Source organism: Rhamphochromis longiceps, linkage group LG4, assembly GCF_057381845.1.
Source record: "Rhamphochromis longiceps isolate RC_006_pf linkage group LG4, R_longiceps_female_GT1.1, whole genome shotgun sequence".
NCBI lineage: Eukaryota > Metazoa > Chordata > Actinopteri > Cichliformes > Cichlidae > Rhamphochromis > Rhamphochromis longiceps.
Window position 1 is genome coordinate 2184404 of NC_140560.1, and position 23479 is coordinate 2207882.

The 23479-nt window shown below is 45.0% G+C and overlaps 2 protein-coding genes across 5 annotated transcripts; one reads left to right on the forward strand and one right to left on the reverse strand.

The window, feature by feature from the left end:
- The first annotated feature begins 1055 nt into the window (after positions 1–1055).
- On the forward strand, positions 1056–22505 carry glyr1 (glyoxylate reductase 1 homolog (Arabidopsis)). 4 transcript variants are annotated; one of them, XM_085402858.1, is made up of 16 exons: positions 1056–1184; positions 2136–2172; positions 2253–2332; positions 2424–2562; positions 11528–11638; positions 12043–12126; positions 15269–15322; positions 16400–16450; positions 16619–16692; positions 16797–16896; positions 17050–17160; positions 17572–17673; positions 17807–17969; positions 18420–18599; positions 19876–20000; positions 20172–22505. In XM_085402858.1, exons 1-16 carry the CDS (start codon positions 1147–1149, stop codon positions 20244–20246), a joined length of 1524 nt encoding a protein of 507 aa, XP_085258984.1. In that variant the 5' UTR covers positions 1056–1146; the 3' UTR covers positions 20247–22505. The 4 variants fall into 4 exon arrangements, with proteins under 4 accessions (XP_085258984.1, XP_085258986.1, XP_085258985.1 ...); XM_085402860.1 differs by lacking the exon at positions 12043–12126; XM_085402859.1 differs by lacking the exon at positions 15269–15322 and having other exon boundaries at positions 1064–1184.
- On the reverse strand, positions 6702–8005 carry LOC146670785 (uncharacterized). The gene is made up of 2 exons (XM_085402862.1): positions 7682–8005; positions 6702–7188 (listed from the first exon to the last, which is right to left on the reverse strand). The coding sequence occupies exons 1-2, from the start codon at positions 7939–7941 to the stop codon at positions 6918–6920; spliced, it is 531 nt and encodes a 176-aa protein (XP_085258988.1). The 5' UTR covers positions 7942–8005; the 3' UTR covers positions 6702–6917.
- Positions 22506–23479: the final 974 nt, after the last annotated feature.

Below are 23479 nucleotides of genomic sequence, written 5' to 3' on the forward strand. Positions count from 1 at the left end.
TTAATCTTGGCACATATGACAAAATAAGCAGCTTCTCTCACTCCATTTCAAACAGGACAGTGGTAACAACAGCAGGCTACGGACAATTTTAAGTTTTAGATTTTAAACAGCCTGTATACATTTCAATGGGAGCAACAGGACAGTCAAATGTCGCTGATTTTACTACAGAGCAGGACGGATTGTAGAGTAGCAAACATCGTCGGGAAACACGTTTCAACACTGCAGGTTACCTGGTGTAATGTTTTTCAGCTAAAAAGAAACATGGCCTGACTCCTACCAACTATATAAAGAGTAACTGAAGGTTAAATGCAGCTAATATGTCCTGTTTTAAGCCAGGCACTCACACCTCCGCTCCGCTGCGTCTCAGCCACCATCGCTCTGGCAGAAAGAGCGCTAGAGCCAGAGCAGGGGAGAGCTGGAACAAACCATTTTGGGAGGGGGTGGGGGGGGGTATGTATACTTTTGTTGTTAAAATATTACGTCTCAACCAAGTACTGTATGTTTTTTATATTTTTAGTAGTGTATCACACAAACAGCAAGTGTTGTCAAAAAAAGTAAGAAATCTTTGGGGGTGCTTTGATTCATTTTGCTGAAGCACCCCCAAAAATGGGCTAAAATCGCCCCTAGTGTAAAGTGCTTTGAGTGCTCACGTAACGTAGAAGCAGTTACTGTCACCGCACACCTGTGTAGAACAACTTGAATCCACCTGCAGTGCTCCTGCTCTCCCTCCACACACCCACACCCAGCGCCTCTCTCCCACCCTCCCTCCTTCTTGTGTGTCTTCAGGCAGCAGCAGAGTTGGCCGACCCTATGTGGAAAGCGCATTTTTGTAATAATGGCCGTTTGATTCGGCCGAGGCTTTGTGGCGGATCCCCTTCCCGATGTAACCTTCCCCGTTTCTGCCGGCCTGGGACCAGCGTGTGGCTCCCCGTGGCTGAGTCATTATTGTGGGTTTATATCGTTATGTATGGAAGATATGCTGTAGATATTGTGCACGCTGCTGTTGCTGCTGCTTGAAATGTGTAGTAAACAACAGAGCGACGGATGTGACGTACGAGAAAGGGGTGGGGCTGGCCTCACATGTGATTAGTGGGTGTGTGTTGTCTTTTCCTCTCATTCAGTGCGACGTTTTATTAAAGTTGTAAGATGGCGACGGTGCATCTGAGGATCGGGGATCTAGTGTGGTGAGTAACCTTTAGACAAGGTTGAGTGCTCCGGTTCCTGTCTGCGGGCCATAGAGCAGCGCTGCATTAGGACGTGTGGCAGTGATGTTTCTCCGTGCCGTAAACCAGGTGTAATCCTTGCAAGTGTTTCCCGTGCTGGGTTAGTGGATAGCCGACCCAAACAAATCGCTAACCGAGCTGACTCAGCCTGCAGCCGACGCTAGCTGCTGGCTAGCAAACAAGCTACAGTAACGGTTTAGACCCAAACTAGGCAGCTGTTTTTCCCCATGCAAACTTGTCTTTGGAGATCATTTTATTCCCCGTCGTGTGTGTGTGCGTGCAGACCTACGTTACACGGGCTCAGTGCCTCGGCTCGTGGAAATGTTGTGGTCTGCGACGATCTTTGCTAGCAGCGGAGCCTGAGCGGATGTCTGCGCTCGGCTTCCGTGTTACTGCGGGCGGGCACATTTGCAAGTTTTTCGTAAAGGCTTGATTTCCACACATTTGCGCATTTGTTTGTTGAGACCGTTACAAATGCACCGCGGGAAGGGTGGCAGACGACGCAGTTAGCAATCTGAGTGAAACCGGGCCGAACAAGTGCTGAGAAGGCGAGGGCAGTGTGCGGAGGCACGGCGACAAATCCCACCGAGCGCCGCGAGCTGAGCACGGGTACTGATCAGTACCAGCCGTCTGCGAATCCTGCTGTTAGCGCTCAGACTGCTGGCTCAATACTTTAGTACCGAATCAACACCGCGGGGGGTTGAGGCGGGCAGCTGATGCCACACAGACCTGGGAGTGATCCGCGCTTGGCCCAGTTTCTCTTTATCTGACAGTTCATGGAGTCTGACTTTCACTGATAATGTTAGCTGATGTATCGCGTCGCCAAAGCTCATTGTGGGACTGCTGAGCAGAGAGAGTACAGTGAACTGTGAAGATCGCGGGCTCGGTGCTGACTGTGTGGTCTTATTTCAGGGGGAAGCTCGGTCGTTACCCACCATGGCCAGGAAAGGTAAGGAGCCACAGCTTGTCCATGCCTCTGTTAAATTAAGAAAATGACGGTAACGTTACACCAAAACACTCTCGTTTCAGATAGTGAGCCCCCCCAAGGACCTGAAAAAGCCCAGGGGCAAGAAATGCCACTTTGTGAAGTTCTTTGGAACAGAGGACCAGTAAGTATGGATCATCAGCTTCATGTTCTGGCCAAGCATGCTGTGCCTTCTCCAGCTGATGCGGGAGAGTTGTGTGTCTGTGTGTCTCCAGTGCCTGGATCAAAGTAGAACAGCTGAAGCCGTACCATGCCCACAAAGAAGAGATGATCAAGATAAATAAAGGAAAGCGCTTCCAGCAAGCTGTTGATGCAGTGGAGGACTTCTTAAAGAAAGCAAAGGGGAAAGAACAGGTGAAGCACGACACCTAACACCGAGAAGATGCAGAAAAATCACAGTCTGCTTAGATGTAACCCTGTACGTGATGACTGGAGGTTTTAAATTCATAGCAAGCAGCACCACAGTAATTTGCCTAATTAATGCTGAGCCTTTTGCTCAGTGTCTTTATTCACATAGACTGTCACAAACAGGTGTTTGTTTTTCTTTGTTTTATTTCTTTTTCTTAATCAAGAACATTAAAAGGGACTCGTGTGCTGTTAATGGTCAGAGAAGTCTGTGGCCACGTCCCCACAGAGCCCAGGACCCACAGCTGTGGTGCTGCGTGCTTTTTATAAAACTGAGTTTGTATGTGGAAATCTTCACATGCTGATGATGACGATGGGGCCTAGTAATCACACTAAAACAACAGGAGCAGCAGGAGTTCAGTGCAGCCTGCTGCCCTGCAGGTTGCTGTTTACAGAGCATAAACCTGTAGCTACAGAATGCAGTGGTCACACAGGACAGTGAACGCATCGCTGGTCCTGGTCCCGCCTCCTCCTTACCCAGGTTTATGGAGATGAATCAGTCTGTTAGATACGATGCTCCTCTGGATATCCAGTGTACCTGCCGTTCTCACCCTCGCGAACCGTGTTGCGCATCACGTCGACTGGCTCGAGCAGTTCTTTGGGATTCCTGCTAGCTTTTTCCAAGAGAAGGTTTTACCAGTGATACAGGAAAGATGCTACAGACATTTTCTTTTACTTGCCCTGAGCTCACCGTCTCAACAGCTCTGACTGTTTGCTTGTATGGGAGTTACTCGTCCTCTTTGCATGCAGCCTCTGTGTTGGTCTGTTGATGATGTGGATGCCCAGGTTCTTGGACTTCTCCACCACATCAACATCCCACAGGTGGTGTATCCTTCCTCTTCCTTTTGAAGTCAGTCAGCATCTCTTTTGTCTGATTCACATCCAGAAGGAGATTCCTCCCGTAGTCCAGCACTAGTACATCCAACCACTGCAGCTTTGTCACAGTGTCTGTAGGTGGCGTGACCCAGAGCTGTACTGAGAGTCTGAGGTGTGCACGATGAACCGCTGTCAGTAATCCACAGGATGTAGGGCTGTAGCTTCTCCGCTGAGAAATCAAAGGTGATCATCACCATGGAGATGGGAGTGCACTCTGTGTGTTATGTATGATTACATCATTTCCTCTGACATTTGTTTTTGTGTCTTTGTGAGCAAAGACTAGTCTCTACATCACCTTCATCACATGAGATGTGAGGGTCGGTGGATGACGTTTGGGCTGGTGTGGCTTGTAAATGCCCGATGCACTGAACAGCAGGTCTACTGCTCTTCTGTCTACAGCTGAAATGTTGTTGGCAGGTTGCTAATGTTTTATTCGGTGACATGCGATTAATGTTGCTGGTAATAACAATAAAGCATTAGGCTGCCATGTAGCAGGGGTGCTACTGTGGAGTGTGCAATGTCACATGCTCCCTCTGCATAGCTGCTGAGTGTAGATGTATCTCATGGGTCATGGATGTGTAAATGGAGCAGAGGTTGGTGCCTCATAGATTCAAATCTAAACAGTGTTTGAAACTCAAAACTGAAGTGCTGCAGAACGTACTGCACACTGTTCTCATCATTTCCTTCTTCAGTGTAACAAATACCAACATGGAGCACGTATGGAGAAAAATGAGCCTCAGTGGTTACAGCACGAGCCACGTGCAGTGAGTTGTGTGTAACCTTTGAGCACATGCTTCAATCCACACACAAATATGAAGCCATCTGACCACACGTAAAACTATCCGATCGTTCAGTCTGACGTCACTAGCCGTGTCTGGACCTAAACTCCGCTGCAGGTCCATATATCAAACGATCACTGTGGCATTACTGAGAGTTGAAAAACTGTCTAAAGTCTTTCATCTTTAATAAAATGATCAGCGTTCCGCTCTACCAGGTGTAACAATTGAGTTTAACATCCAGGCATCCATGAAAACGGAATTTATGACATTTAATGGAGTTAGAAGTTAGCAGGGAGTTAGCTCGCTAGCTTCTATCTAAATACAATATAGCATGTCCTGACTGCGGGGTTTTGGAAACAAATTCAAACGTACAGCTCTGTTATCACTTCCAACATAAATGAAGACAGAAAACTAAACAGCAGTGACGTTTGTAGGGTTACTGAAGTTGGGCTAGCTGGTATATAATGATGTGCTACGTGACCGCTAGCGACACAGCTATGTTAGCATAATATAAACAAGCTAACTTTTTTTCCACTGGATAAAAGTTAACGTGAGTGTTCTCGGTGGTCAGGAACAAATGTAATCGCATGGCAGGATGCTGTAAAAGGACCAAACTTCAGCCAGGAGAACAACTGAGATAATCCATCCACAATACGAGGTTAGTCATTCATATACTGCTGCATGGGCTGGGCTGTAGTTACATCCTAACGGTGTGTTCACACCGAACGCGATGGACGCGAATAGAGCGTCAGGTTTACATGTAAAGTCAATGGAAAGGCGCGATGACGCGCGATTGCGGGTCCCGCGAAAATTCGGAAGCAGATTTGCGTCGCGAAAACGCCAAAACGCGTGAAACGCGCGTCAGTGCAGCGCGTCTGGCGCGTTTGACGCGCGAATAAAACCACGCGCGTGAGTTTTTGTGTTGCACTTTGTGCATACGCGCGTTTCGCGTCTACCGCTCGAGTTGGAAAAATCTGAACTCCAGCGTCAAATCGCGCCGCGACAACCAATCAGGAGCCTGGTGACGTGGCTGTTACCTAGGTCAAAGGGGCAGATCCAGCCAAAGCCTTTCATACTTCAATGGAGGGGAAGGCTAATCAATGCGGTAGCAAACAACTCGGAGCTGTACAACACCAGCTGCTTTCAGTACCGAGACAGGAATAAAAAGGACCGAGCTTGGAGGAAGATATGTGAAGAGATCGGGCAACCTGGTAAGTTCATTCATTTCTCTTTTGAAAGTTTTCACTGACCCGGGGAAGCCGCACAAAAGCTAGCAAGCCACCGCTATTTTCCCACTGACGTACAAATACCGTTCTGCTTTTATGCATGTTATCATTTAGGAATATATTTTATTGTTTATTAATAAACAGCACACAGTGGTCCCGCTGTTCATCCGTCACTGCCTTGCTTTTTCGCTGATTTTTTATTGCACAGTACAGCATTGCATTCTGCAGCCTGATTGACAAATCTCCTGCGCTTGCCAAATTTATCACGTTTGGTTTTGATAACCATCGCGTCCAATAGAAAAAACAGCACAAAAACACCCATAACTATGAGCCTCATTCGGAAATAGACACCTGCACCGTGAGGGAAAAAGGCGCACGAAAGTGGCGGGCAGATGAAGACAAACCGCGGCATAATAATACTTTTACGTTTTGCAATCTACAAAGGTTTGCACTTTGAGAATCAATTGTGAGAACTGTGACCAGGGGCTAGTTATTCTGAGAACCCCTGCAATAAATGAGGAACCACTGTCTACTCTACGATTATTATATCGAACCTGTTAACATTTAATACTGTATTGATAGAACCAACTGATTCTGCAGCAGAGCATCCCCAGTCCCTGAGCTCCTGCTGCTGCACCCACAGATATGTACAGCAAGCACTGATACCTTTTTAGTCGGTGGGATTCCCTTGTGATCACCTTTACTAAATATCTACAACCAATCTGATTATATCCTGTTATTGTTTGTTTTTTTTTCAATGTTGAAATTAAAATCTAGTAGCAGCCTTCTCATTTCTTTGTGTTTTGTGCTGTTTTACAGGCCCACAGAGGAGGACGGCTCCGAGGCAGATGAGGGACGGGTCCCAGGACGGTCCATCGGCGGTGGAGCTGGCCATCCTGGAGTCCCTGAAGAGGCCACACCAGTCTCCAATGGAGCATTTCCTCCTCAGCCTTGTTCCTGCTCTGGAGAGCAGCTGGTCCTTTTTATTCCTGTCTCTCTGTAAATTCTTATATTTTATATATTTATGTTTAATGTTTTTCTGTTTGAGACTTTTAATATTATTTTAAATAAATGTTTATAATGACTAATGTCTCAGTTCTACTACACAGCAAATGTTGGCACACGACTTGACACATGTAGACTTTATTTCATATTATACTAATGACAAAATATACTAATACAGTGGGATGCAGAAGTTTGGGCAACCTTGTTAATAGACATTATTTTCCTGTATAAATCGTTGGTTGTTACAATAAAAAATGTCAGTTAAATATCATACAGGAGACACACACAGTGATATTTGAGAAGTGAAAAGAAGTTTACTGGATTTACAGAAAGTGTGCAATAATTGTTTAAACAAAATCAAGCAGGTGCATCAATTTGGGCACCACAAAAAAGAAATGAAATAAATATTTAGTGTATATCAATGTGTGTGTCTCCTATATGATATATGGGGTGCCTTTGTCTGGATGTGCTTCCCATCCAGAGCTGCACAGCACAGAGGAAAGTTCCAGCGCTCCTGGAATCCCTCTGTGATGGACCGCCAGTCTCCAGGTGAAGGCACAGCCATGAAGTCGTCCACTAGACAGTCCCAGATGGACGTCGCTGCCTGGGGGGTGATCTGGCTCACCGTGGACACACCGACTCTGAAACTGAACGCGATGGTCCTGAAGGAGTCCCCGGTGACAAGGAACCTGGACAAAATTGTTCAAAATTAGTATTATTAGTATTATTAGTATTCAAAATTAGTATTAATAAAGACTGGTGACCCCTGCTATAGAGTCTGACAGCTGCAGGGATTATATACAAATATTCAACTATCCCAGAATTAAACCAGGTCTAAATAAAAAGGAGTGAGTATCACTACAAAGGTTAACTCAGTGGTCCTAATGCTACAGTTTGATATCAGCAAACACCGAGCGCATACATTGATGTGACACCACAGCCATGCTATCATTCAAACACTGATAACAGCATAAATCGAATTAAATCGGGACTTGATGAGACCTTCTGAGTATCACTAGAAATATTATAAAGAGTCGTCTCTGTACCACAGTTTGCTTTCAGTAAACACCGACAGCATTCACTGTTAGCATAGCACATCCATGTTAGCAGTGTATAACTGGATGGATTAGCATATTAGCACAGATATCAATAAAGGACTACCTATTAAATAGTTTTACTAACCTCAGGCAGACGGACAGGCGCTCTGCAGGTGGGATTGAGCGTCTGTAGTTGGTGTCTAGGCGGGCGATGCTGGGACCGACGAGGGAAAGCAGGTCCTCAAACTGGCCGACGGTGATAGCGCTGGAATCGGCCGTCATCCAGGCGCAGCTCCTGGAGCAAGTGGTGAAACTCACCAAACTGCTCATGCCTCTGGAGGACCTGATGGACCCAGGTATGGCGAGAACGTCTTTTACGCTGCTGCTCTGCTCTCCACAGTACATAGAGAAGGGAGACTCTCTCTTCAAGCGCTAGCTCGATAGCTGCCATCTTGCAAAACCAGGTCTGGCACAACTCCCTCCCACATTCCTCCCACATTTCCGGTTCACGCGCGTCAAAATATCATATTTTGACGCGCGATGGATTTTTCTTGGACACGCGTTGAGACGCGAATGTACACGCGTCAAATTAGGGGCGTTTGGGGCGTTTTATTCGCGTCCATCGCGTTCGGTGTGAACACACCGTAAGGTTTTAAAAACTGAGCTTAAATAAATGATTAGCGGTAATAAAAGCCGAGGGAGGTCAACAGGGATCACTGACTGTTTTAGGAGCTTTTTGAGATCAAATAGAAGAAAATACAAAACATTAAACATGTTAACAACACAAAAGCCATATTAAACGCAGACTACTTTAGACCCGGAAGTAGGATTCGTCGCGTCATCACTGAACAACCGGATATGCTGATCATTTACGCACAGTTTAGGAAGTTCAGCTTCACAAATGGGATGCGTTTGTCTTTCTCTGCATCCAGCTGTCTACTGCATGCAACGTTCCTCTCCATCACTTACAAACCCTAAAATATGAGTGCACCAGTCGGCTGATCCGCACAGATCACATGCCTGCGTCGGATTCTGAGACAAATTTCATGCTGCCAGCTTCACACAGATCCACAAATGTAAGCTGTGTTCTTGTCCCAGTTCTGGGCTTCTTCTAAAGCTTTTAAGTTCCTATTTGGATCGATTCACCACAGATCGCCGTGACTCGACTCGGATCGACTGGTTTTCCGTTACAATCTGGTTCTACTAACGTGCGTGGTTGTCATCATAGCAACGTGGCCGAGCATCCCGTGGTGAAATTGATATGTGACATGGATTCCACAAAAAAGGTGGACATCGTTGTTGTTGTGCTTGTTACCAGTTTCAGACACTGTAAAAGATATTTGATTCGAATCTTACTGTTATCTAATAACAGCAGGCTAACACTAATATTAGCTTAATGACTAACCCTGAACATGTTAGCGTGTAGCAGCAGCTTATTTAAACCATAAGCTAACCTTCACAGAGTACTGTGTGGTGTCTGTAACCATAAATCTGTCCTTTGGTCGTTCTGTTCGTTTAGAAGAAGCCCAGATGTCCCAGTTTTACACTGGGTCTTGAATGCAGCTTACATTTGTGGATGTGTGTGAAGCTGGCAGCATGAAATCTGTCTCCCCACGCTGCCATGTGATCTGTGCATAACAGGCAGTTGGTGCACAGAGAAATGTTGCATGTGGCAGACATTTGTACGCACAGAGAGAGTTTTGAATGAGGAAACTGTCCGGACCTGAACTGAAGAAGTGATCAGTGTGTACGCCTTTGTATAGTAATAGTTTTACTGGTAGATACAGTTTGGAGCTGAGCTTCCACACAACACATGGATCCTCGTGGTGTGGTGCAGAGGGGGGTTCGTGGTGGATTAGGTTGGGGCTGCAGCTATCGAAGGTTTTAGTAATCGAGTAATCTGTCCTCGGTTCCATCGATAAATCAAGTAGAAGAATCCTTTAATTGTCACTAGGGCTGAGCCATATTATACAGTTTACGGTAATACCGGTACAATGTTAGGCAACGATGAGAAAATGAAATATCGCGATAGAATTTGGGTAAAACGCGCATGTGCAGTGCCTTTGTTGTCATACGCACATGGCCGAAAAAGCATGGCAGATTGAGTAAAACGGATGAACCAGAATTGGTTTGTAAAAATGGTGCCACTTGGAACTGGTTTGGTGTTTGTCTGGCAGATACACAACAAAGCACAGTTTTTTTGTTTGTTTTTTTGTTTGTTTTTTTGTAGAACATGCAGGCGGCCGTCGTTATTGCCGTATTTGTCGCACTAAGGTGCTCGTAAATCAGAGTAATCTGGGTCCTAAACTCCGTCCCCTTCAGGTCCCAAAGTCAAACAACACTGCAGCATCGCTGAGAGTTAAAAACTGTCTAAATTCTTTCATCTTTAATAAAACGATCAGCGTTGCTGCTTTACCAGGTGTAACTATGGAGTTTAACATCCAGGCATCCATGAAAACAGGATTTATTACATTTATCAGAGTTAGAAGTTAGCAGGAAGCTAGCGGAAGTTAGCTCGCTAGTTTCGCTAGTTACCTAAGCATGATATAGCATGTTCTGACTGAGAGATTTCTGAAAACATTCAAACGTACAGCTCTGCTATCACTTCCAACATAAATGAAGACAGGAAACTAAACAGCGACGTTTGTAGGGTTACTGAAGTTGGGCTAGCTGGTATATAATGATGTGCTACGTGATCGCTAGCGACACAGCTATGTTAGCATAGCATAAACAGTGAAGCTGGAGGACGAACACTAACACTTTTCCCCTCAAAAGTTAACGTGAAGGTTCCTGATGGTCAGGGACAAATGTAATCGCATGGCAGGATGCTGTAAACGGACCAAACTTCAGTCAGGAGAACAACTGAGATAATCCATCCACAATACGAGGTTAGTCATTAATATACTGCAACAACATGGGAATAGAGCCGCTGTGATAGAATACAGCATTAATGAATCGATGGGACAGAAGTGGAGGAAGCAAGAAGAATGAGTTGAATAAAGTTTGATTTATCTGACTGCTTTGTTTCTTGTGCCTTATAATCCCGTGCACCTTATGGTCCGAGAAATACATATTTGACTTTTTTATTTGGCACACTGCAGTTTAATGTTGCAAAGCACCTCTTTTTAACTTCAGTGGATATTATACATGGTTATGCTCAGGATATGTCAGCCCATTTCTACTGGAGATGCCTTTTGGTTAAACTTTCAGCAAGGAATTTGCATTTGCACTGTTAAATTTTTATAAAGCTTTAATGCACATAAAAACAGCTGCTTGTTTAAGTGAAAATAAATGGATGGGTTTTTTTTGTGCTAGTAAAGTTGTTCATGTTTGAGTTTGTGTGTAAGCCTCTAACACGGTGGCTGCAGTGAAGAAGCCAGCGTGTGCTTGTGTTAATTCAGTGGCTCAGAGTTTTACTGGTACATTTTATTGGCTTGTGAAAAATCTGAATCTAATTTAACGAACTCAGCATTTGATATTATTTCACGTTGAGTCTGAAACACGGAGCAGCTACAGAGGTTGCTTTTCCTCACGTCGGAGTTTGTTGATCAGCTGTTGGGATGAAGGACTCGCGCTAGCTTTTTCCGGCTGTTTTGGAAAACACATTTTCTTTTGGCTCCGCCTCTTTGCGTTGAAATGTCCCAGTGTCACCATCACTGCTGCTGTTGGGTCTGCGTGGGCTCGTTGTTGTCACTCTGTATTGGTTTGCTGCTACCAACTATGTTTCCACTGCACGTCTGTTTGTCGTGGCAAATGTGCACTCACGTTTCCATGGTGACAGTGGTGAGAGCCGCGTGTTAAACAAAGCATCGAGTCGAATTTTTCATTTACAGAATTACTGGATGAACGGCTGCAGCCCTGTTTGTTACTATTTTCAGGCAGATTTCTCTCCATAAACGTAAACACGTCTCATCACTGAGACTTTTCTCACGACATGTGAATAAACACGTTCAGTTTGGCAGCTCAGTGACACTGTGTGTGTTTTTGAAAGAACTCAGATGGCAAAGGAGACTCAAAAGGAAAGAAGACGCCCAACAAGCCACTAAAAATTCTGGATGAGGATGATGAGGACCTCAGTGCCCTAAAGGACCCCTCTGAGAAGGTCAGTTCAGACGCTAACACCACTGTGAAGATGACTGTATTTTATTGTAAAGGTTAAAAACGGTTCCCTTCCTGTCAGTGCTTGTCTAAAATATCAGAATCAAACCTGCTTGGACTGTTTTTGAAATATTATTATAAAACAACACCTGAGTTACATTTTGTAGCCACAGAAACAAAGAGTGTGGAGGACTAGTGAGTCAAAGTGAACCACATCCAGCTTCCATTGCTGTTCACAATTCATCTGTTTCCTGTTAAGAATGTGTGATGGTTTAAACAAACCAAAGTAAAAATAATCCAGTCGAGTCTCCTGCACATGATAGAGACAGCGCCCCCTGCAGCAGATGCTGACCTCTGCAGATTTCTCACTGATTTAAAGGTGAATATGTGTCTTTTTTCCTCCTTAAGGACTTAGCTGACTCTGACCCCGAGCCATCCACTATTGAGAGGCTGGGGGCTGGACCGGGCTCAGGATTCAAATGGGAAAGCAGCGTAGGTGAACGCCCCCTCCCACCAAGCCTTGTCTTGACTTCTACCTGACCTTAATCTTTGGCTTTAATTCACCAGCAACTGCAGACCTTTCCCTTCTGGCTTGTTTGGTGCTCTCTGTGACTGCTCAGATTGTTTGCTGTGATCTTGAAATGGTCAGCAAGCCTGCGTGCAGGGCTCAGTGCCACATGGAGCTTTGATTAGGGCTGGGCGTTTTGACTGAGAAATATTATAATTCAGATCATTTATCAGCACTGACACCACAGCAGAGGCCTTTGTGTCAAAGTAAGTGAGCATAAAACAGAAAAACATGAAGCAGATTTTCCTGGCCCGACTTTTTACAGCAGCCTTAAAAATATTCTGCAGTAGAACAAAAACTGAAGAAAACCACGAATCAGCATCTGAACATGACCTGATGCTGCTGAAGTCACAGAGGTTTGATTAGAGACACAGCTGAGAGTTTTGTAAAAGTTGACATTTCTTCAGTATTGACAGCAGAAATGAGGCTTTCTCGTCCAGAGTCGTTTTTGAAGTTTTGCTGTACAAATAATGCAGAAAACAGAGATCTGAGACTGGAAGCTGTTCCTGAAGTACACAGAGAGACAGAGCTGCGCAGGGAGTGAGATCTTATTGTGGTGGAAGCTAAACAGCCAAAGTCCGAGTGAATTAATGACGATGTTGATCAAACATGTAGTTTGATCTTCTTTTGCTGCTGGTTCAGTGAATTTTGGTCCGAGTGATGAAACCTGCAGCATCAGAGTCTGTGAGGTGTCGGCGTTCAGCAGCGACGTGTCTGCACACGTGCTGTCGGGGCTCCATCCACGCTCCGTGTTTACATCTTTGTGCACAATCCGTCTTCCTGCTCTCATTTACTGCTTTAGCTGTTTGGTGGCGGTGAAATAGTTTCGTGAGCTTTAATCCGAGTTTCTGGCAAAATACATTTATATTTAAAAATGGATTTAGGATTGAATGAATCGATGTGGCTTTATTCAAGCTAAACTCGATTTGAAACCGAAAATCAATTTTTTTAAACCCTCCGTAGTTTTAGTTTAGTTGGCTGCCTGCTCCCTGACCTTCACTGACAGGTTAGGAAGCAGGCAGCCTCGGAGGTGTCATGAGGACCGAGCTGGTCCTTGGTTACGGGATGTGACCGCGCTGAATGAAATGCCCTTTGACAGGTTTGTATGTGTACGTATGCAAACGGCTCACCCACCAAAACAATGCAGACAGTAACAGTTTTTATTTGTCAGTAAACATTTGGGTGGGTGAAGGTGTCCAAACGTCAGCCTGCTACTGCACGTTACAGCTAATTATTGTCCCAGGAAGCAGTTCAAGCCCCCGTGTTAGTGCAGTGAGAGCCAGCGGCTCCTCAGGCTGCTTCATCACGCTTCCTTGTTTTAGTTTCCGGTCTATGCAAAACATCCATTTCCTCTTTGTCCGTCGTGTTAGGCAGAAATAACTGCACGTTCCTTTAGTCATGTAAAGCTCGTTCAATCAGTTTTTGGCTAAAATGGAGCCGTGAACCAGTCTGTAACTGGGGCCTCGTCACTGGTTTCTACTTTTATAGAGAAGGACAGTGAACTTGTGGGGTCACCTCATTTTAATAGAAGTATCAGAGTTCAATCTGCACTTTGTGGCGCAAACTAACACACATTTCCATGTTAACGTTGTCCTGCTTTGTAACTCCAGTATGCTAACGTTCACAGACAGAAGAGCTGCATCGTCCTCTCGTAATTAACCAAAGTTATGAGCGCCAGCTAGATGCATGCAGCATGCAGCACTTGTTACAGATCTGAATCTTATATTTCTATTCATTTCAGATGGTGTGTTTTCTTTTTACCCCTTTAATAAGCCGTACCAAGGGCCACCTTAAAAACCAGGGCCACGTGTATGTTTGCATCACAGATCCGCTGACGGCTGCCTCCATAATAACAATTACAGCACTGTGCAAAAGTCTGGAGCCACCCTTTATTTCTTTAGATTTTACTACTGAGGAGCCTTTTCAGAGCTGTTCGCCCCTCGGCTGGCTGATAAGGTTTTGTTGTCACCCTGTCGGTTGTGCAACGGCGACTCCTTGTTCCTAGAGTATTTAAAAGTAGAATGGGAGGCAGAGCCTTCAGTTTTCAGGCCCCTCTTCTGTGGAACCAGCTTCCAGTTTGGATTCAGGAGACAGACACTATCTCTACTTTCAAGATTAGGTTTAAAACTTTCCTTTTTGCTAAAGCATATAGTTAGGGCTGGACCAGGTGACCCTGAATCCTCCCTTAGTTATGCTGCAATAGACGTAGGCTGCCGGGGATTCCCATGATGCATTGAGTTTTTCCTTTCCAGTCACCTTTCTCACTCAGCATGTGTTAACAGACCTCTCTGCACTGAATCGTTAGTTATTATTAACCCCTGTCTCTCTTCCACAGCATGTCTTCATCCTGTCTTCCTTCTCTCACCCCAACCAATCGCAGCAGATGGCCCCGCCCCTCCCTGAGCCTGGTTCTGCTGGAGGTTTCTTCCTGTTAAAAGGGAGTTTTTCCTTCCCACTGTTGCCAAAGTGCTTGCTCACAGGGGGTCATCATCGTTGGCGTTCTGTGTTATTGTAGGGTCGACCTTACAGGATAACGCACCATGAGCCGGTTGTTGTTGTCATTTAATGCTGTATAAATAAAATTGAATTGAACCAAATATTCTCTTTCAGGCTCATTAGAGTAGTACAAACTTACATACTGTACTTCATGTCTGTTTACAGCTGTTACACCTACTTCTCATTTTCCTAAGATAAAATGAAGGAAATAAGGTGTGGCTTTAGACTCGTTGCTGCTTCCCCAATTAAGCCCGAAATTCATAAAATCATAAAACTGGTGCTCTGCAAGAGTGTATCTCTAAAATGTCCATGTGTGAGAGGCTGCAGGTGAGATCATTACAGGCGTGGCTGTGGGAAGATGGCATGATGCAAACACCACCGCGCCTTAATGTGCTGTGTTGATGTTTACCTCGAATGTTTTCTTTTAAAACACTGTAGAGTGCAGACAGGCTGCCAACATTAGCTTTTAATGCAGGAGCTTTAGAACATGATTGAGTGGCTCTAACACTGTAACCTGTCAGATCACTGCACGTCTGTATGAACACTCATCCACTGCACTCTGTGTTGTAGCCTGTGAAGGATGATCCACATTTTCACCACTTTCTGCTCAGCCAGTCTGAAAAGGTAAGCAGGAACATGTGGTCAGAGGTTTCCATATACTCCGCATAGGCATGAATGACGGCTCATTTAAGTTTCTAATGTTTTTTACAACAACAAACAGGAATATGGTTTCCATTTATCTAGAATGTTCTCTGATTCGCACACCTGCACCAACACCAACATTTGGTTGCATGCTCTGGAGCCATCAGCACTCTGGAGTTCGGTTAAATTGGTTGGTTTGGTTTCTTGGCATGGACCAGTGTTTAATAGGTCTGAGGTCGGGCCTTTGGGAAGGACATTAGGCTGCTTTTCAAAACCAGTTTGTGGTATGTTTGGGATCATTGTCCTGTTGGAAAACCCAATCGTGTCGGAGGTTGAGGTTTTTTATTCCATTCACTCTGTGCAGTGTGCCAGTGTCGATGCTGCCTCCACCGTGTTTGACAGGTGGTACCGTGTTCTTCATTTTGAAGGCCTTAGATCTTTGTCTCATCTGGACTTTAAAGTTTGTGCAACAGCAAACATGAGTTTAGCTTGAAGGTCAGTTTTGGATCAGGGGCTTCTGTCCATGGTGACTCGCTGGGACTCCACAGTTGTTGGCATTAAGATGTTAGTAGGACATAATCTCCACTGGAGAAGAGTTGTTTTTAACATCTCCAACACTTCAAACCTGATGAAATTCAATATCTGGTGTAAGATTTGTTTCACTGACACATTGTTTCTTATTGCAGCAACCACCAGTTAGTCTGCAACACAAACTTCACTTCTACACTCACATGTTTTCATGTCTAAGTTGGTCCTCTAATAATTCAGTTAATTAGATGAATTAAAAATGATGAAGTGTGTTTATAAAGCTTGCTGTAGTGGCAGCTGGTGACACTGTCAGTTATGTACCAGTTACTTGATGGCGTATGATGATTCCCGGTTCTGTAAGGAATGTGATGCAGATTATCTCCTCAGTCTGTCCACTTTGCTGCTTTTAGCACTAACTGATTATCGATTGGTGTGAAATGAAAACATGTTGTATGAATTACAGCTCGTTAAAAACGACTCGTTTTAAATATAAGTTGCATTGTTTTTACTTTGTCACCTCTGCGCCCACAGCCAGCTTCGTCAATGGAGCCCATTAGCAAACGCCTGAAGATCATTGAAGAGGTAAAAGCAATAATGTAGGCTGCTTTGATTTGCTTGAAATGATTGTTCATTGGCAGGAACAGAGACTTGCATGTGTGCACGGTGCATACCAGGCAAAGGACATGTGATTAATTTTTTCATTTAGTTCCCGTGAGTGTGATTTCTATAGATTTGCCTCTGATTGTGCAGGTCACAGGGTCAACATCTATCCAAGCAGCAGACAGCACAGCGATCAACGGCAGCATCACACCCACAGATAAGCGGTATGGCACATCCTCGTCACAGGGTTACACAACACTGTTGCTAAATTGATCACAGGGCTCGTTTTCATGCTTTGGTCTGTATGTTCTCGGCTTCTGCTCTTCAGAATAGGCTTCCTGGGTCTGGGGCTGATGGGTAGCGGCATTGTTTCCAACCTGTTGAAAATGGGTCATGTCGTGACAGTGTGGAACCGCACTGCAGAAAAGGTAAACGCACTCATGGTCAGCCAGTGGCTGCTGTCTCTAACACGATCACATTCAGTCAGATTATAGGTTCAGCAGTATTAAAGCGCCCAACGTGGACATGGTTGGTTGAAAGGGGGTGTGGCTTGCTGCTGATTCCTCCCTGCTATGTTTCAGTGTGACCTGTTCATCCAGGAGGGGGCACGGTTAGGCCGCACTCCTGCAGAAGTGGCCTCCATGTGTGACATCACCTTCTCCTGTGTGTCTGACCCTAAGGCTGCCAGAGACGTGAGTACGCTGCACCGTGGCATGTTCAACACCAGTCTGCAAATAACAAGCTAACGACAGAATAAACGTGAAGAAAAATCAAATGGATCCATGATTTCATGCATTCATCAAGTGCACAGAGATTTCCAGTCAGAGACTGAGTGGGTGGGGATTGTCATGGGTGAAGTGGGCGGGGCTATAAATGAACAGAAAGGTGCTCTGACTTTTTGAGTCACTGGCGCCAGCTGGTGTTTCACTGTAAGGAACATGGGTGTGAACGCGGCTCTTTGATGGATGTGACAAAGTTGTTCATTGAACAGGTCGTTGATATTTATTTAACTCTGAATCACACCAACAGTTATCGTGTGAGGCAAAGACACTAATGCAGATCAATCACATAGCTCTATATTCACATTTCTGTCTTTTATGAAGTTGGTGTTGGGACCCAGTGGAGTCCTACAAGGAATCAGACCGGGCAAATGCTACGTAGAGATGTCTACAGTCGATCCAGAGACCATCACAGAGCTCTCACAGGTAAACACCAGCATGATCCAGTAAATAAAATGATTTTAAAACTGTCTCATGCTGCCTTCATCTCGGTTAGAAGTACCTACAGTAGGAGCAGCTGAGTGTATCAATGAATTCTTATTCAGTATTTGAATGTCAGGTGATCACGTCACGCGGCGGCCGCTTCCTGGAAGCTCCGGTGGCAGGAAGCCAGCAGCTGTCCAACGACGGGATGCTGGTCATCCTGGCAGCTGGCGACAGGACGGTCTATGAGGACTGCAGCAGCTGCTTCCAGGCCATGGGCAAGACCTCGTTTTTTCTGGGTACGGAAAGATCGGCGTCCAGTACACTCAGCAAGGCCCACGCAGAAGACGGATGAAGTGTTGGGCTTTAGACATCCGAGGGGACACACATGCAGCAAAAGGAACTTGAGTTATTTGTGTGCCTTTGTCTATCAGTCTGCACCAGCCCATATCAACAAGATGAAAACATGAGAACTGCTCCTTTGTTATTAATCCGTGGCTGTCTTCCTCAGTGTCTCTCTCCCATCTCTCGCCCCTCACCCCAACCCATCGCCCCTCCCTCAGCCTGCTTCTGTGGGAGGTTTCTTCTTTCCTTCCTTTAGCACCTTGTTGTGATCTGGTGCTATGTAAATAAAAATTGTAGTGAATCATTGTAGCCAGTGCAGACTGATGGCACAGAGGATTTGGGCCAGATTATAACTGTGTGTGTGTGTGTGTGCGTGTGCGTGTGTGTGTGTGTGTGTTTTTAAGGTGAGGCAGGGAATGCTGCAAGGATGATGCTAATCCTCAACATGGTTCAAGGCAGCTTCATGGCCACTATTGCAGAGGGGCTAACATTGGCACAGGCCACGGGCCAATCACAGCAGACCTTCCTGGACATCCTGTGCCAGGGTCAGATGGCTAGCACCTTTGTGGACCAGAAATGCCAGAGTAAGTCAACACAGAGTGTGACGTCACTGTTCACTTTGATTTGTTGTCATTAGGGCTGCCATGATTAGTCGACTAGTCACGATTACGTCGACTATCAAACTCGTCGATGACTGATTTAATAGTCGACGCGTTGTTTGAAGCTTTGTAAGATCCCAAAAGACGCAGGAATAAGTAGCAGGATTTAAGAGTGTAATAACGGACTGAAACAGAAGATGGCAGCACTGCATGTACAAGGATGCCAGCTGCCGTTAAACAACAAGAAGAAGAAGAAGCAGCTGTGTCCGGTATCGTAGCTGTGTCCAAATTCAGGAACTGCATCCTCCTGTGCCCGCATTAGTAGGCCAGTTACGTTACAGCGACACGACGAAGATGGTCCAAATTTGAAGACTCCGACAAATGAGCCCTTCATGTCCCCAGATTTGAAGGATGGGTGGGGTGTATACTTCGTGGCCCAACCTATCCCAGAATTCATAGCGCAGCCCAGCTCAGTTTCCAACAATGGCGGCAGCTAGTTAGTTTTAATATTACTCTTATTATTCTTTCTGGGTCACAAAATAAACGTTTAACATATTTTCAGGCGAGAATGTAGCTGTGTAAACCTCAAATATCGGCTCAGTTTATCAAGACACCACATATTTTCAAAAGCGCTCCGACGTTTTCGGAGACGTCTGTTACCCACTAGCTCGATAGCGAGCCGGGGGCTAGGCACTTTTTTCAGTATTTTATTTGTTCCTGAGTAAATCGGTTTGGCTGAGATTAAAGTTATAGTTTTTACACAGCTGAATAAACATCAAGCAGACAGCTGATTATCAGAAGTGTGAGATGCTCGAGGATTTACTTTATATTTTAGATAGCAAGAAGTTTATTAAACTTCACCGAAACAATCTGCAGATTTCATTAAAATTTAATTAACTATCATCTTGTCTTTATTTTTAATTAGCACAGACCTTGAACACTTCAAGCTGTAAGCTAATGATAGTTATATAAGAGCAGAGCTGCTGGTGCAATAAGCTGTACGTTTTACACCCAATGGATGATGATCTGATTAGTCGACTATCAAAATAACCGTTTGTGGCAGCCCTAGTTGTCATAGTGTAGTGGCTTCGCCTAACAGTCAAAGATCCGTGGTTGAACTGGGGAACGTGCCAAATCGAGACTGCAGCTTATTTTTTCTTCTTCTTTTTTTAGTCTTAACTGGGACAAAAACAAGTCCCATGAATATCAGGAGGTCCTACTGTAACCTAGCCTGTAATGACCGTCTTCCTGCCCCTTCCAGATATTTTACAGGGCAACTTTAAACCAGACTACTATTTGAAACACATTCAGAAGGACCTAAGGCTAGCCATCTCCATGGGCGACATGGCCAACCATCCAACCCCGATGGCTGCAGCTGCCAACGAGGTACAGCTCTCACAGCTTTCTCCTCTAAATTTCTGTAATTCTTTGTGGTAAAACTTTTCTTCTCAGAAATGAAGTGTTTCCTGCTCATGTTGCTTGTCCTCTAACATATGAGCCTTGGGGCAGCAGAAACGTTTTTTCTCCGTTGTCCAGCCGTTGTTTTCTGTTTTGCAGGTTTATAAGCGGGCCAAGGCACTGGACCAGTCGGACAATGACATTTCAGCAGTTTACAGAGCCTACATTCACTAGAGCGAGGTGTGGCCTGGCCTGTGGACCACACAGTCTTTGATCCCTCCTTTTCTCCCTTTGTCATTAAAGGTTTTTTGTTTTTAATTTGAAACTTTTATTTTATTTTTCACCCCAGTGCCAGCCGCGTTACCTGCCCGCAATTCCGGGACTGTAATTCCGTGTTTTAGAGGCAACATTAAGCATTGCACTGACTGTACTGTGGGAATTTTATGCTGTAAGAGTGCCAGGAACGAGGCTGAACTACTGCACTGCTGCAGTTTGCCGTCAGAGGGGCGCTTTGCCTCGTTCCTGACATCGTTGTTATAAAACAGTATGAGTAATGCTGGGCGCTACTGTCAAGCTAAACAAATTGCCATGTGGAATCAGAACCCTAACATATTTGAGTTTTCCCCCTTTTGTTTAATTATCTGTGTGAGCTCTGCTCCAGAAATCCATGAGAGTAAGCAACAGAACATGCCACTGCATTGCCTTAATATTGTAACCCCTCGGGTCCTTCGACAATACACGTATTTATTTATGCCTCTTTTAAGGTCTTCTTTGTGCAGTTGGCTTCTTCCCGTGTGTAACCACAGAATTTAGGCTTTTCCATTAGTGTGATTTTGTTTGAAACAAGTGGAGGAAAAAGCTGCAGATGTGCCGAGGCCTTAAAATGCAGATGTTTCTCCTCATGGTTTGAGATTTCCACTTTTGAAACGCTTCGGCCTTTCTCGTGGAAGACTTTGTTTTTCCTCTTTAAATATATGAACCTAGATCGATCCCGTTTGAGCTGACAGCTCAGTGTTGAATCGTTGTTAGGCGCTAGCGTTAGAGCCAAGCTAAGGCCAGAGTGACACTTAAACTGTAGGCCCTGTAGACTTTAGTCAAAGCAGACCAACACACAGGTCGTTTTAGACACTATTTGTTACATGACTGTGTTCACTCAGTCTGAGTCTCAATGCTTGATATTGATTTGGTCGGCTGGCCTCAATAAAATTACGAGCAAACAAAGTGGGCGGAGGTTTGACTGTAAAGGTCATCACAGGCTGGCACAACACAACTGATCAGTGAGGTTTGTGGCCCAGCTTGTGACAGATGATCATTAAAATGAAATCCCAAAGAGATGTTGGAGGTCTCAGTTATAGTAGTTTATCTACAATATGTTACTGAGTGTTTCATGTATTTAATGTTTGGACTCAGATCTTTGTGATTGCAGCATTGGCTGTGTGTGTTGGCCCTGACAGGCTCCAGCCACCCAGATAAAGACAATTACTGAGATGGTGAGGGAACAACACGGCCCAACACTGTATGAATCCATCACAGGCCCCGTGGGCCAAGCTTTGACTTCCCAACATGATATGAAGCCAGCTCACTGGTGTCCTCACAGGGCTTAGTGATTTTAGTCTTATTGGTACCCATGAAGACCTCTGCTATGTAGCATCAAACGTACCTGCTATCAGTAAGACAGCGTATGCAAGTACAAATGTGGCACAGTAGTGAGGTTTTCTTCTTCTCTGCTTCAAACTCAAAGATGCGACATATCTTCTAAGACTGACAGGGCTCGGCCACCAGTCAACCAAGGGGATTATTCTGATACTTTAGGGTGTCGGCGGCGTCGTGTTTGAAGTCGTTAGTCCAAGTTTATTCTGTCCCATATGTTCAGGAAGTGCTGCGGCAGGCCTACAAACATGTGAGGGTCATTTTTATTTTCAGATTGAACATTGAAACCAAATGGCTTTTGAAAACGTGCGTCTGCACCACCAGGTTGGTCTACTGTATCTTATCCAGTATGACATGAAGAAACCAAAACGGGCCGATCACCCACCAGTTCATGGTTTTATCATCTGAGGCTACACGTTTGTCGAAACGTAGTTACCAAGCGATCTGTGAGAAACATTTTGTTAGCCAAGGTTAAGTTTTTAATTTTGGTTTGTCAGACACGCTCTAGACTTCAAAGAGCTGTTTTTAGAAGATGTAAATAGCACATTAGGATAAGTAGGGTTCCTTTTCTATCTGCGGTAATCAGGATTAATGAAGAAGCTACTTTTGGTTTTGACTCTACAGAGCGAATGTCTAACATCTGTGTCTTAATACTGTAGATTGCTCAGTTCAAATGTAAATGGTTTATAAATATATGGCTTATATAATCTGGCTTATTGTGATGGAATAATGACTGGGATCCCATTGATGCAAGGTGGGAGGAACTTTGGGGCTATTTATGATTTTGTGTACATGTGAAAATATCAAGACTTTTGTGCTGTTTAATAAATCCTAAACTCCTAATTGCTGATGTGTACGTGTGCACTGACTGTTTATCTCCTGCTAGTAATATCACACTGTTCATTTGAATATGCTTTGAGCAGTCTGAGAGGCCAGAAAGCACAGCTAATGGTTATGACCACAGTGTGACATCGCTGGATGGTAGGGTAACACACCGTGTCACACAGGTCCTCTCACACTGGTTTGTTGAACCTGGCACTGTTCACTGTACTCACATGGCATCCAGTCATCAGATCTCAGCCCAAAGGAGCACCTTTAGCCACTGGGGATTCATTCCCCTAAAACTAGGTTTGTATTGAGAGGTGCTGGGGTTTCAGTTGGGACTTGGATGCCCTAAAAACATCAAAAACATCTTAGTTGAAACAGTTGGACTCTGTGTATGAACTGCTGAATCTCCGACTCTTCTCCAGTCCCAATCTTATCAAAAGTAACTATAGTAATCACAGTATGCAAATCCTGTATAGCAGCTAGCCTAACACCTCAGAGCATCAAATCCTCATAAATATGAAAACTACAGCTGTTCCTCTGTAATAGCCACTGAATTCTGACACATCATCTAAAACTCTAAAAATACATTTTTGTGGTCATTTCACTTCATCAGGCCTCAAACAGGTTTTGAGCCACCAGAGGATGAACTTGTCCTTTCAGAGCTAAATGTAACTGATGTGGGCACATCCATCCATCATCTTCTGCTTATCTGGGACCGGGTCGCGGGGGCAGCAGCCCAAGCAGAGAATCCCGCTCGCCAGCCACCTCCTCCAGATGCCCGAACCACCTCAACTGGCTCCTTTCGATGTGGAGAAGCAGCGGCTCTACTCTGAGCCCCTCCCGAATGGCCGAACTTCTCACCCTATCTCTAAGGGAGAGGCCAGCCACCCTTCGGAGGAAGCTCATTTCCACCGCTTGTATCCGCGATCTCGTTCTTTCGGTCACTACCCACAGCTCGTGGCCATAGGTGAGGGCAGGGACGTAGATTG